This window comes from Thamnophis sirtalis, unplaced genomic scaffold, assembly GCF_051295495.1.
Source record: "Thamnophis sirtalis isolate CommonGarterSnake01/CBP01778 unplaced genomic scaffold, rThaSir2_p1.2 scaffold_6, whole genome shotgun sequence".
Classification (NCBI taxonomy): domain Eukaryota; kingdom Metazoa; phylum Chordata; class Lepidosauria; order Squamata; family Natricidae; genus Thamnophis; species Thamnophis sirtalis.
In genome coordinates, this window is record NW_028261386.1 from 70,061,617 (window position 1) to 70,076,561 (window position 14,945).

Consider the following 14,945-nt stretch of genomic DNA (forward strand, 5'->3'; position numbering starts at 1 on the left):
GTGGCTTACGTGGCCTTGTTCAAATGTCCAGCCAAATGAGATAAGCCATTGTCGTCAATGTTCGAAAAGAAGCAGACTGGCCAATGGGAAGCGCTCGATCGCCAACGAGATTGAGTCCGAGCCGGCCAGGAATCGCGCACATCGCCGCCTCTTTCGCGCTTTCGCCCCGGGAGTCGAGCGGCGCTGTGGTTTGGAGCGCCGCCTGCCGGCCAGTCCCTTCTCCATCAAAGCCCCGCCCGTCCCAGGCTGCCCCGCCCTCTTTGGCTCGTTTTTCTCGGTTTCTTCGGGATTATGTCATCTGGCGGCAGATCGAGCGCTTGGCTGCTTGTATAGGCTTCCCGCGAGCAAAGGCTGCTGCTGCTGCTGCTGCTGAAGGAGCGAGATCGCACGACTGTGAGGTGCCGGAGGCGCAGAGCTCGGGAAGAAGGAAGCTGGGCGCTGGGAGTCTGGAAAAGCTCTTCTCCAGCAGGCGCGCCCCCCACCCACCCACCCACCTACCCGGACCCGATCGCTTCCCGGCGCCTTTCGCCACTGCCTTCCGCGGCTGTGGCTCGGCGGATCTCGTTGTCTTTGGGGGTCTCCCGCACCGGAGCCGGGCGGATGCCGCCGCAGCAAGAAGGAGAAACCGGCTACATCAGCAAGCCGCTGCCGGGCGGCTGCGAAGTGCCTCCGGTGCCCCCGCGTCGGGTCCGCAGTAGCCGAGCGGCGGCGTTGGGGGCTGCCTTGGGTAGCCGCTGCCGGGCTGGAGCCAGCGGAGGGGCCGGAGCGATCGGAGCGGAGCCCCGGCGCAGCATCAAGTGTGTGCTGGTGGGAGACGGCGCGGTGGGTAAAACCAGCCTGGTGGTGAGTTACACCACCAACGGCTATCCTACGGAGTACATCCCTACCGCCTTCGACAATTTCTCAGGTAAATCTGTCGGTTGGGACGGGAGGGTTCCAGATGGGTTTCCAATGAAGCCTTTCACGCACCTTTTTCGGCTCTCCGTTTTCTCTTCTGGGAGACACACACACAAACACACACACACACACACACACACACACACACACACACACACACACACCCCTACACAGACACCCGCTCGCTTCCGATCTCAGCGCTGCCTGGGATCGAGCCGAGGGTCCGGGTATTCCTGGCCCTATTTGCTCGGCGGCGTCTCCTCCTGGTTGGTTTTGAATCTTCCAACTCGGGGAAGGGGCGGTGCCCGCGGACTGAAGTAAGTAAGGTAGGCTTGGAAGCGAAGGTTGGCCCGGCCTGATCGCTCTTTCACGTCGGGGGGTGAGAGGAAGAAGGGCTCGCAGGGCAACGAAATGGATCGTCCCTAATTGCGAATGAAGCGAGGTTCATTACATCGTAAATCCCTGCCTGGAGAAAAGGGGGGGGGGGGAAACACACACACACACGCACACCAATCTCTGTGCCTCGAGGAGATATCGGCGTGCAAAGCCGCTCCGATAGTCGTTTGTTGAACCTGTCTGTGAGAAGGAAGGATGTGCACTCGATGCCTGCCTTCTCTCCCGTAAGGCGGGCAAGCCCATTTCTGACCTTTACTCTGCTTGATCCAGTAGTGCAAAGAGTCGAACAGATGCGGCTGGATTTGCATATCCGGTTGTGTAGTGAGTTCTTGTTGTTGCCGGTGTTAAATCCTGGGCATCTTTTATTTGTTGCAAGGTGTATATCAGTGGTTCCCAACGTGGGGCCCACGCCCCACAGGGGGGCAATTTGATTTTTAATGGGGGCAATTTGAACCTTGTTTAAACCAAAAGGCCATTAAACCTTTTAGGCTTCCTCTGCGGGAGTAGAGTTCACTTTTTGAGTAAAGTAAGAATTATATGTTGGAGGCAGGAGGAACCTGGATTTTAGAGATGCTTAGGTGGGGCATGGCCAAAAAAAGATTGGGAACCACTGGTTGTGTGTGTGTGTGTGTGTGTGTGTGTGTGTATGGTGTGTGTGTATGTAAGTAAGTATGTGTATGTGTGTGTGTGTGTATGTATATGTATATGTATGTATATCTTTTGTTAAAACTATAAGGGTAGCACTATGTTTCCTAGTTTATTGAGATGTCTCAGTCCATTTAGAGGAATTTATTGCCCCCCTCACATTAAAAAATCTGTGTCCTTTTTTTATAGTTCATTTTGGAATATGTGATCCTTATCTGCTGTATTTTTTCACTAGTCCTGGTGATGAGGACTAGTAACCTTTTCACTGCACTAAAATCTGAATCTTTAGAAATGTTGCTAATCCTTGCTGGAGGGAGTGCTGGTGTGGTACAGCATATAGAGCTGAGTAATTTTGGGGTGTTGGCATAGTTTGGTTTATCTATTTATACAGCAGGGAGTTGGATTAAGACCTTGCAACTGTGTTATTCTGTTATCTCAGGGTCAGGGAAGTTACATTCTGTTCTCCAGCCTTGCATTTCTTAGTCCTTTATTTTCTAGAATATTACACTTCTCTTTTGCTTTGGAAATCCTTTGGGATAACTCATAATAATCTTTATCCCTTAAGACAAGGGGTAACTCTTATTCGCCTTTCTTCCCACCAGGTTACTTTAGACTTCCTTTTATTTTTCTTGGAAACCACAGTGGAGAGAGCTTTCTGCTGGGAGCTTTGTGAATGTTTGTTAATTACATCCCCCCTGACAACTTCTCTAATATTTAATTTAAAAAAAGAGGTGGTGCTCTGAAGCGAGAAAACACTGGCCCATCATGCTTGTCTTTGGAAGTAGATATTCATTGTTATTTGACTCCCCCGCCCCAGAAAAGGTGGTTCCTCCAGGGCAGTATCTGTATTAGTTGACTCTTTTCTGTAAAGTCTGAAGGGCTTTTATGTGCTTGAAAGCAAACACCGAACAGTAAACACAGGGCTCCAATTGTGGGAGTTTCGTGTGTATTTCATTCAGTGCACGAACATGTTTTTCCAGCCAGCATTGAAGGACGTGCACTCTTGCATTGACCTGATGTCAAAATGCAAGGAATTTTGTTGTAATATAAAATCTTGAGTTGATTATCTGTACTCTAAATTGTTCTATTTTCTGCAAGACTTGTAAGCCACTCTTTAAGTTTACTTGACAATAGGTTCCCTTGAATTTAGCGAAATTGACTCCCAAATAATAAGCTTTTGTAGACTTGTGGTTTTACAATAGAAGGTTTGCCTTTGGTATTCATTTTTTTTTAAGATTCATTTTATTTTAATCACTATAGTATATATTTGTTTTTTAAAAAAATTGTATAAATCACCAGTGTATATATTTTGCTATTGTTGTGGTTTGTTATAATTCACCAGTTAAAAGACCCCAATGAAATATTTGACTTTTGTACAATTTTCTACAATTTTTGAGATTTCACATTTATTGCCTTATGCTTATAGTATAATAAAGTTCTGTTCTAAATACCTGAAGGGCACAATTTTGCTATCCATGTTGCAGATTGATAGAGCAATGAATAGAGCAATAAAGCAACATTATTTGTTTCTTTATTATCAATCAATCAATCATATTTATTAACCACCCATCTCCCCCAGAAAGGGGCTTTAGCCTTGTATAATGGGGTTGGTGGGGGGGTGGGGGAGAGGCAGACTTCAACCTAATCCACAAAGAAGAAACAGTAGAATAAGAGGAGATTTCTCTACAGGGGAAATATGTAAATATTTGTATTGTCTCCTTTGTGATTTAAAGCGCTGGGGAAGGGGTTCAATCTTCAAGCATGTTTAGAGAGTGTTTGTGGAGCAAAATCCTCCTTTGTGTTTGTGTTTCCGGCAGCTCTCTTTTTGTATGGGGCAAATGTCTTTAGGTCACAATTTTCTGCTTTGTAACTAAACCCGGAAGCCCTGAAGGGTTTGTGTAAACCCAGGAATTGTTGGGAAGAGGAGGGGAGGATGGGCAGAAAAAGCTGACTTGGGGCTCTGCAGGCTGTTAAACTGGACTCAAACGGGTCCAAACGTAAATGATTAATGTGAGGACGACAGATGTAATGCTTCATTCACAGGTAAAAGTTTTTTTTTTCTGACTCTTCCCCTTCCTTCCATTTCAGCTGTTGTATCTGTAGATGGACGACCAGTGAGACTTCAACTCTGTGACACAGCCGGGCAGGTAAGTAAAGTTGCTTACGTAATTGATCCAGTGGTTTTCAATGACATGGTGTGTGTATGTGAGTGTGTGTCACATAGGTATATCAGCACACATCTGCGAATCTGTGATGGAAAAATTCACCTTGGACTCCTTTTAGAAGATTCTACCTTCCTAGATCTCCAGAAGTCCTTAATCTTGGAGGAAGGGGCTTCCCTGCGGCATGTTGGTTTCCCATGTCAGATTTGCCCAAAAGACCCTTTGCCACCTCACAGCCGCCATTAAGGAACTGTCTCCCTTTTGCCCACCTCTTGGCCTGTTTTTCTGAGCCTTTCCCTGCAGCCTTTGGTGGACACTTGGGTTGCCATGGTGATAGCCTGGGAGCAGTGCCACTCTGTCCCAGACGGTTTCCCAGGGTGACATGAGGAGCCCAGGAGCCCACATTCCCCCCTTGAGCCATGGCTGGAAGTGGCTCTTTTGTTACCCTGAGGGCCCAAGGTTATAATGGTTTCTTTGTCACCAGGACAGTGACAATCCCCGAACAGGATAGGGCAACAGTGGGAAGAGGAAAAGAGTTGCTTCACTGGTTGGCAAGAGTGGTGTGTGTCTCTCTCTGTGTGTGTGTGTGTGTGTGTGTGTGTGTGAGAGAGAGAGAGAGAGAGAGAGAGAGAGAGAGAGAGAGAGAGAGAGAGAGAGAGAGAGAGGAGAAGAGTGCAAGAGAATGAGCTTGTACTTGTGGGCATGTATGTATTTGTATCTGGCCGTCTATTTACCATTCAGAATCCAGAGAAAAAAGCTTTTCTGTTTCTTGCAGGGGTCTGGCCATTGGTGCGTTGGAGTTATAGCAGGATTGCATAACATTTTCTAGGGTGAAGGCTACATTAGCTTTCAAATCCAAAAAGTGGACAGGAACAGGACAGAAACCTTAAGCTGGGGTCATTTCAATTACATCCAGTTAGAATTAAAAGTGATTGTGATATCCCTCTGGTCATGTATTAAAACATTTTCCTCTTCTGGTACATGACATATTAGAGTTTCAGTAACAGATTTTGGAGGTCTCTTAGATCCAGTCAAGCCTTGAGGGCTAGATTGTGCTCCTCTGTCTTGGAAACTTATGTCCATCAACAGTAATGGAGATCTCTCTCCCCCCCTCCCCTCTCTCTCCATCCATTCTTAGAGGAAGGTTTTTAATTCCTGGCAACTGCCTCAACAAGTTCCTGCGGTTTTCTTGGCAACGTTTTCAGAATTGAGTTGTCACTGCTTTCTTTCTTGAGCTGAAAGAGAGTGACTGACCCAGAATCACCCTGCTGAAGGGACAGGAAACACTTTATCAATATCTAGCTTAGTGCCCTAACCACTGCATCATTTATGCCTTTAAGTACTTCAAAGAGTAGAATCTCGGGTTTTGCCCCTAAATCTTGCCTGTTGTATGTGCTTCCTATTTTCTTATCAAACTACTCCTGTACTTTTAATGGAAGAAGTTTGCAGAGCTCAGTACCCTTATTTCAAGATTGGATTAGTGCAAGGTGCTTTACCCAGAACTCCCTTTCAGGATTGCTTAGAAACTGTTGCTGCGCACCTGGTGACACATAAGAACCACTTGAGCTCAAGAACAAGACTCTTTTTCTTAAAAGTTTTTATTTTATTTTAATACAATACAATGCAATAACAGAGTTCGAAGGGACCTTGGAGGTCTTCTAGTCCAACCCCCTGCCTAGGCAGGAAACCCTATACCGTTTCAGACAAATGGCTATCCAACATCTTCTTAAAGACTTCCAGTGTTGGGGCATTCACAACTTCTGGAGGCAAGCTGTTCCACTGATTAATTGTTCTAACTGTCAGGACATTTCTCCTCAGTTCTAAGTTGCTTCTCTCCTTGATTAGTTTCCACCCATTGTTTCTTGTTCTACCCTCAGGTGCTTTGGAAAATAGTTTGCTCCCCCTTCATTGTGGCAACCCCTGAGATATTGGAACACTGCTATCATGTCTCCCCTAGTCCTTCTTTCTATTAGAATATAAATTTTGATATAAACAATCCATCTTTCATTAAACAGTGTGTCATCTGGGTACAAATATTTTGTGCAAACAATTAAAATTTACAGTCATATTCATTATTTAATCCATTCTTAATACCAATACCTTAAATGTCTAATACTATAACAATCCTCTTCATATTTATTTGGTTCTATTAGTTATTGTTACATTTTTCTGCATTTTACACAACCCGTTTTACTACTAGTTCTTATATTTATTCTCCAACCATTGATAAAAATGATTGCCATATAATATAATAATTGGTTTCTTCTTTAATTTCCAGTGTTAATCTGTTTATTTCTGCACATTCTAATATTTTCCTAATCATATTCTCCTCTGTAGGAATCGCTTCATTTTTCTTGTTGGGGAACTTACCAGAAACTTATAGTAAAGAAAATGTTAGGATTGTATTTGCACAAAACTAAATAATAAGACTCTTGCGGGTACTGCATTCATTTCCAATTTTTTATTTATTTTATTTATTTATTAAATGTATATGCTACCCATCTCACTCACTCACATATTCTGAGTACAGTAGAGCAGTGTTTTTCAACCACTGTGCCACGGCACACTAGTGTGCCGTGACATAGTGTAAGGTGTGCCGTGGGAAAAACACTTTATATATAGTCAATATAGGCACAGAGTTAATTTTTTTTAACATTTTCTAATGGTGGTGTGCCTCGTGATTTTTTTCATGAAAAAAGTGTGCCTTTGCACAAAAAGGTTGAAAAACACAGCAGTAGAGAGACTGGTGGGAGAGACAGCCCTCCCAGAACAGGTTTTCTCAGTTACTGTCCCTGCCTGGGGGAATACCTTCCCTTGAGGCTAACCGCCCCCCCCCCCCCACCTTCAAGTTATAAAGAAAGGCAGTTACAATGCTGTTATTCTGTAAGGTTTGTAGTCTAATCTTAGTCATTGTGTTGATTTTTTTTAAGTTGTGGAGACTGGATTGCATTATGGTTTTTATGAAGTTTTCAGGGGTGGTTCAGATTGGGGGTTGCATTTTAATGATTGAAAATCACCCGGAGTCTTATGATGATCATGGGGTGGGTGGGGGACATGCATTGTAAGAAATAACACTTATTTTACTACTTCTGATTGACGTCAGATAATCAAGTCAGAGGCAGCATCAGCTGTAGGCCCTGGTAACCTTTCCCCCCCTGGGTTTTAGAAAGCCTCTTGGAACTGTGGATGCTAATGCCATTTTTTTTTCAAGCAAGACTGTTTCTGTAGTGTGTTTGGTGATGATAAGGGATGAGACAAGAGCCTTTGATTATCTAGGGGCTTTCACATTTCTACCTTGCCCTGACCTCTCCATTTATTCCTCCGTTGTGTAAATTTACAATTGTTCCCCTGAGCTGTAAGACGCATAACATGATTTCTAATTATGCAGTTATTTAGAACGGCAAACCTTATAGGTACACATGGCCGCCATACGGCACCCCACATGCGCGCTTCCTTAGCCAAGACATGAGTGCTTTGTTTTAGTCTTTGTTTTCTGGAGGGGAGTTACATCTGTCAAATAAGGGAGTTAATGAAATCTTTCCTCCTAGATCTCAATTTTATTTTGCAAGCACCCCTGCAGATGAATTCAAGGGAAAAGGGGGCTGCACAACTGTATTTTTTCCAAATATGAATCTCAAACCATCAAAAATCCCTTTGCAAATGGATAAACAAGTTCTACCTTGGTAGCAAAATGTTGGCACAAGAGGGATATTTCAGAGGATGTTTGTTTGCTCTTTGCACGTGTTAATTTAAGGCCCTCTGACAAATATTGCTGGGTTCTAATTAAAATGCCAGCACAAGAGACAAATCCTACTTCTTCAGGAGGCCATTGTTGCCATGTTAATATTTTCCTCTGTTTACTTTCCTTGACTTTAGCTCTTGGAATTTGTATAATCATCAGGCTGTTTGGGAGCTCTCTTTTTCCAACAAAAAAGTTCAGTTCAGATCTAACAATAAAAGCCGAGTTTTTCTAAAGTGTATTGTGTAAAGAGTTCCAAAACGGAGCATATAGGACAACGTTCATTGTATTGAACCAGGAAGTTGGTGAAGGGATTATTTTTAGTGCAGATCATTGAAATAGAAAGCAATAGTAAATATTAACCTAAAGCAGGTTTTTGTGTTATCGGCATGATTTTTGGATGCTGTATTCTTTCCTTGGTGTGTAGAATTTGCCAGAAAGTTAGTTTCAAATTTCCAGCAACTTTGTCTTCAGTAGTAAAACCTTTCATGATTCAGTAAGAGTGAATGAACAAGCAAACAAATTTCCCCAATCAGAGAAGTGAAAGTTATGTAAAGGTAGACTGGTAAAAGAGTGTTGTTCTTGGGAAGCAAAAGATGCTTCAAATTAAGTTTGGGCATGCATGCTTTGTCTGTTGATGCCTCTTTAAAGGAGCAATGTGATCCCTGGGATGGGTGGGTGGGAAACATTTAGTCTAAGGAGAAATTGATTGCCAGCAGCAAGATGGACAGACCCAGTTTCAGCCAATAAGTGCACCATTGTGACCGTAAAACTAAAGTGATCCAAGGTTTGGATCACTAATTGTAAGCCAATACACAAAAACCAAAATTCATTTTGGCTTGGTTCAAATTCTAATTTAAACTGTAATTTTATCAGAGTGTGGCTAAGTCCCATGGTTTTAAACCAGAGTTTATGGCTTAGTATTACTATATAAAAGAAGCAGTCCTTTATGGTTTGTGCCCCCCCCCCAAAAAACAGCATTAAAACAATGTCTCAATGTGAAATGCAATCCTAGCAGTTGTATTTCAAGGAAGATGTTAACTTAAATTCCATAATTTTGATTTATTCAATTTTTTATTTGATTTATATATGCAGACATTGGATATGCAGGCATTCAGTTTGCTACCTACAAAGCTCTAAATGAAGGATGATGGAAAGGACACTACTGAATAAATCCCATGCCAATGGACCATAATAGCATGCGACTCTCTATAAATTAAATAATAAATTAAAATCCAATTAATTTATAAATATTATGATATAGTGTAAGGTAATAGATTTCAGCTGAAACAAAATTTGTCTGGTGTTTGTGTATTCATTCATTCATTCATTCTCTTCTGCCGCCACCCCTTATCAAAGTGGTTCTGGAGTTTTGTAAACAGCTAAAATAGTCCATTAATAAGTAACTGCATCAAAGCAGCTATTAAAAAGACAGCAAACAGTAGCATAGACATGACCCATTCACAAATTCTATGCTATGGTATTAAATATATGTGTATATGTACACTAAATGTATTTGTCTGTGCAGTTTGTGTGCAGGTATGTGTATATGTATACACACACACACACACACACACACACTAATACTCTTTGCTAAAATGCTAGTATGCTAGTAGCTAGTATGTTAGATTTGATCTATTCCTGAATGAATTTCCTCATTTGCATTGGGAGTTTATTGGCCATTTTATGATTGTGATCCCTGAGATATGTTAGGCAAGCTTTCTTCAATTGAAGATGACTACATATGGCAGTGTTCCTTTTCAGTTGAAATACTTTAATACTTTAGTATTTCCTGATTAACTTCATGAAGGTCTCCAGTTCTTTCATTTTCTCTAATTCATATAGGTATTTAATCCAAGTTGTACACAGATTACCCTTACTGTCTGGGAGGGGAGTTCCATTCCCACCTCACAATCATAGATAACAAGACCGTAATACTTTATGCATGTGTCAAAACCTGATTACACCGGTTCCACCACAAAAGCGCGTAGAACAAAATCGCGCTCGACAAAAGCGCGCTGTGACGTCATCACAGCGCGACGAAAAAGATCGAAAAAATGTAAAAATAAAGCTAAAACCTTCCCCTAACCCCCCCAAACCTAACCCTAAACCTAACCCTAACCCTAACTCTTAACCTAACCCTAAACCTAACCCTAAACCTAACCGTTAAAGTAACGAAAAACGTAACGCTAACCCTTATCCTAACGCTAACGCTAACGCTAACGCTCTAAAGCTAACCCTAACCCTTACCCTTACCCTAACCCTAACCCTAACCCTTACCTTTATGTGAATCGGCTTGCTTTAATTTAATTTTTATTAATTTTTATTTGAATTTTTCGATCTTTTTCGTCGCGCTGTGATGACGTCAAAGGCGCGATTTTGTCGATCGCGCTTTTGCCGTCCGCGCTTTTGACGGGTCACGGATTACACCATCCCCCCTCCGCATTTTGCATGTGCAAAAAGTAGCAAAAAGGAAGGCAAAACGACAACTCGGTGAAATGTATACCTAACAACTGTAGCAGAGGTGGTATTCCGCAGGTTCTGACCAGTTCTGGAGAACTGGTAGCAGAAATTTTGACTTTGGAGAACCGGTAAATACCACCTCTGATGGGCTCCACCCCCATCGAATCTCTGTCTTCCGAGTCCCCGCTGATTGGGAAGGAATGGAGACTTTACAGTATCCTTCCCCTGCCAGACCCACCAAGCCACACCCACAGAACAAGTAGTAAAAAAAAATTGAATCCCATCACTGAACCTAGATAGGCAAAACATGGATATATGGCGCAACAGATAATGAGAACCTCCTGTAATTTCTGTTCTGCCAACATCAACACTAGTTCCTGCCTTCTGTTAAAGGCAGCATCTTTCACCAGAGATGCATCACAGCAAAGCCAATCCCTTGAACCAATTCTGTTTTCCAAATATGATTGCCAGCTAATAGTGATGCTGAATGCTGTATCTGGTTGTGCACACATTTCTGTATTGTGGAACCACACGGGTCAGCCTATTTGAGGTTTTGCCAAGTAGTTGTGCACTGTGGAAAATAATTTTCCATATCAAACAACAAAAATAAAATTGTGTCAAGGAGTTCTAATTTCCTCTACAGTTGTAAGTTCTCTCTGTTCAGGGATTTTTGTCTTCCATGTCCTCTTTCCTTTTCTCTGAGCTAGCATTCAGACAACTGGTTCCTTGCTACCTGCCACCTTGGTGCAGTGGGTGGGAATGACCTCTCCTGCAAAATGGTTATGGCTGTTATTTTTATAGAACATGTTTTATGCTCATTTAATAGCTGATAAGAATCATTTTGCTATATATCAGTCAGGAAAACCACCACTTTGTACCCTACGCATTGTTTTTAGGGAGCTTAGAAAGAGCCTTTCGTTACTCTAAAGTTACTTATTCACCTTACTTTTATTTTTTGCACAGGATGAATTTGACAAGCTCCGCCCACTGTGCTACACCAACACAGACATCTTTTTGCTGTGCTTCAGTGTTGTGAGCCCTTCATCTTTCCAGAATGTGACTGAGAAATGGGTACCTGAAATCCGATGTCATTGCCCCAAGGCTCCTATTATTCTCGTCGGGACCCAATCGGACCTCCGAGAAGATGTCAAAGTACTCATTGAGCTTGACAAATGCAAAGAGAAGCCTGTGGCGGAAGAGACCGCAAGGCTCTGTGCCGAGGAAATAAAAGCCGCCTCTTACATCGAATGCTCAGCTTTGACTCAGAAAAACCTCAAAGAAGTCTTCGATGCAGCCATTGTGGCTGGCATTCACTACTCAGATACTCAGCAACAGCCAAAGAAATCCAAAAACAGGACTCCAGACAAGATGAAAAACCTCTCCAAGTCCTGGTGGAAAAAATATTGTTGTTTTGTATAGGGTGGTGGGTTTTTTTTTATACAAAGGCCTTGGAAATGGTGGTTTAATCACCAAGGGTGGTTTGAGGTGACTTTGGCTGAGAATCTCTCTCTACTCCAGAGTGCACAGTTAAGATCCACCCCTGAACATGCTGCTAAAATTATCTCTTCCCAATGGAGATGTGGAAGAACGTGAGCTGGGAAGCTGAGGTGGACCAAACTGAGGGTTTTCCCACTAGTGGTAGTTTCTTTGTTGATGACTGCTGGCCTACACTTTGATGGAACTGAAAGTTGAACCATGAATTCACTGTATACAGGTGTAGGAAGAGCTAGAACCAGGAGTGAAATTCAGAAGGTTCTGGAGAACCGGTGATGGGAATTTTGAGTAGTTTGGAGAACCGGCAAATACCACCTCTGGCTGGCATTAGAGTGGGGTGGGAATGGAGATTTTGCAGTATCCTGCCCCACCCACCAAGCCACGCCACAGAACTGATAGTTTAAAAAATTCAATTTCATCGCTGGCTAGAACCAGGGGTTCTCCTAAGAAGTCTGCACGACAACTGTGAGGACTACCACATAGTCAAATTATTTTTTTTCCAAGTGGATGTCTAAAACTGTGCCTCTTAGGACATTAGGCTCAAAACGGAGAATTTCCCTGCCTGCGTTTTTAGTCTTGTAGGCTTCAGGAATACTACAGCCCATTTCTGAAATGTACATTGTGTTGCTACATTAGCAGAAACTGCACGTGAATCTGATATATTTTTCTTAAAACGATATGCCTACTTCATGCACAGTGTGGGGATGTCTTAACTAATAGAGCAGCTGTGCAAAATTGTATCTTCCTTGTATATCCCCACTGACAGATCCCTTTTACACCATGAAATGTGCATGCTTGTTGGCTTGGAAAAAAGGGGAAATCATATTTTGAATAGCAATGGGCTTCTTTTCTATTTATAGAGGATATATGACAGCTCATTCAAAGATGTATCAATATCTGCAGAAATGTGGTGCAAATCAGTGCTAGCCTGACTTACCATTGGTCGATTGTAATCTATAACACGAAAAGTTCTAAATTGGGGAAATCTTGTCTAAATTCACATGGAAACTTTTTTCCATCAGATAATCTCAACTAATTTTTAATCTTCTTTGCTGAGTCTTGGGTATCACAATACTGTGTCATTGAAACAATATTTGCTCATGTAAGATAAACTGGAATGGAAAAAAAAAACTATTATCTGTTCAAAATTCCAGAAAGCCTATTTTTTTTAAGTCAGGAAATTTACTCTGAGTAAATGTGCATAGTTGTTGGGAAATGACTTTCATTCTGAAGATGCCAAAATCTTTTTACTGGCAATGTTCGTGTAGCAATAAATGATGGCAAATGTTGGTTTACCAGTGTTCATAAGTACTTGGAGGACATGCTTTTGAACAAATTTTATTTCGTCTTCCATATTTGAATAAACCGAACATTGGCTACATGCCACTTATTTTGGTGGCCTGGGTGAGTTTTTAGGACCATGCAAAGAAAAAGAAAAGTGAAACAGCCTTTCTTTGCAATAGATTAAACTGTGTCTGAACTGTTGTAGATTTATTATGTAATTGCACATCTGTTTTGGGGATTCCTATTCTAATTAAGTAATGCAATACAGAGATTAATTTAAACTATAATTGGGCTACTTTAGTAGCTTGTTTTTTCTGTCTAATTTTCCTCCCTTGCTTTTGATGTAGCCCTTTGCATTTATAATATGATCAGCCTATGTTTGAATTTAAGAAATAATTCTTTATCATTCCTGGATGAGCCTTGGTTTCAAATGTTCTTTCTCCACACGGCTCTCTTTTTTATATAGATAGATATATTCATTTGCTAGGATAAAATAACCCAAGTATTAACTTTTGTTTTTAAACTAACTACATTTCACTGTAACATCTGAATGTGGGAATTCTAATGTTTAAAAGCAGATTTTTTTAAATGCCAAGAACAGAACATGTTGGAATGGATCAAAATCATTTTGTCTTAAATCATTTTTGTCTAAAAAAAAATCACACTACAGGATCATTAGCACACCATGGCTGATGCTAACCATAGTTTAGCATTGAATGGATCATTGATTTAACTCCCTTCTACAAACCACCAGCAATTTATTTTGCATCACCTGTATCATGCAAAATTAATATGATGGCTACCTCATATCAGATGTCAGAGGGACAACCAAGACTAAACCAGGATCATAGATGCTGGATCATGTAACTGCACTCCAGCGAGAACTTCTGCATCACCCTGAACAACTGTTTTATGAATACCAGGATAGCAATTTGTCATCTGTTATCTTCCACACTTATTTTACCACTATACTAATTTTCTTCTGCTACAATATAGTTTTGTTTATTTTGGACTTCATGTGATACATGACCAATCATTTGGGTTAAGAATTTTGTATGAATTAGGCCATTGGGACTTGTTTCATAAGCCATATTAAAAGGTGTTTAACAAACCATATTTTGATTTAGCACGTTGCCTGAATTGCAGCATTGCAATCAGAGGCCCATATCAAATGAATATTCTATGCATCTGATGAAGTGGAGGTAATTGATCAAATAATCAAATAATTTTAATTTTTAATCCCTGAGTATCTTTGTAATTATGCTGCCGCAAACTCACATGGCTACCCTACATGTAGGAATACTGGTTTCTTTCCACTAAGTGTACTTGCATTTGGTATCAGAGGAACTGTAGATAACTGAAGATACAAAAGCTTTGTTTTTCTCCTGATAGATAAATGTTGGTGTTGGTACTTCCACAACACTATTGTGTCTGAATTGACCTCACTGGAGTCCATAGTTACCACCTGGGAAGTCCAATGAATAAAACTGACATGAGAGCCCTGTAGGTGGCTACCAAATGTGTCTTACGTCTTGTGTAGGATGCCAAGTTGGAAAATTCCCACTTACGTGTTGGTCGAGGTGCTGAAAATGTTTGCTATCTAGGAATCCATTTTATCTTAACTTTGGGGTGAGTGTTTTTATGTCCTTTAAGCCACCTTGAGTCACCATGTGCGAGTAGGTGGCAATATAAATTTTCTAAATAAATAAATACATGAATAGTTGCCTAAGGGATTAATTAAAGATCTTGAGGTTTAAAAAAACAGATTGATCAGAATGTGCCTCTTATTGTAAATTCATGAACTCTAATCTTTTAATGGAAAACTAATTAAGGTCATATAGAAATCACATGTACAAATGTGTAAA

At 41.4% G+C, this 14,945-nt stretch overlaps 1 protein-coding gene across 1 annotated transcript; it reads left to right on the forward strand.

Annotated features, from left to right (window-relative positions):
- Nucleotides 1–247: 247 nt before the first annotated feature.
- Nucleotides 248–14,584, forward strand: RHOU (ras homolog family member U). Its single transcript, XM_087718100.1, has 3 exons — nucleotides 248–907; nucleotides 4,027–4,085; nucleotides 11,266–14,584. Exons 1-3 carry the CDS (start codon nucleotides 601–603, stop codon nucleotides 11,719–11,721), a joined length of 822 nt encoding a protein of 273 aa, XP_087574226.1. The 5' UTR covers nucleotides 248–600; the 3' UTR covers nucleotides 11,722–14,584.
- Nucleotides 14,585–14,945: the final 361 nt, after the last annotated feature.

Excerpts from the sequence above, each read along its gene's own strand:
- RHOU (XM_087718100.1), top strand. The coding sequence starts at position 601 with ATGCCGCCGCAGCAAGAAGGAGAAACCGGCTACATCAGCAAGCCGCTG. Across the intron at positions 908-4,026 it reads CGCCTTCGACAATTTCTCAG|CTGTTGTATCTGTAGATGGA; the intron begins GTAAATCTGTCG and ends CTTCCATTTCAG. Across the intron at positions 4,086-11,265 it reads TCTGTGACACAGCCGGGCAG|GATGAATTTGACAAGCTCCG; the intron begins GTAAGTAAAGTT and ends TTTTTTGCACAG.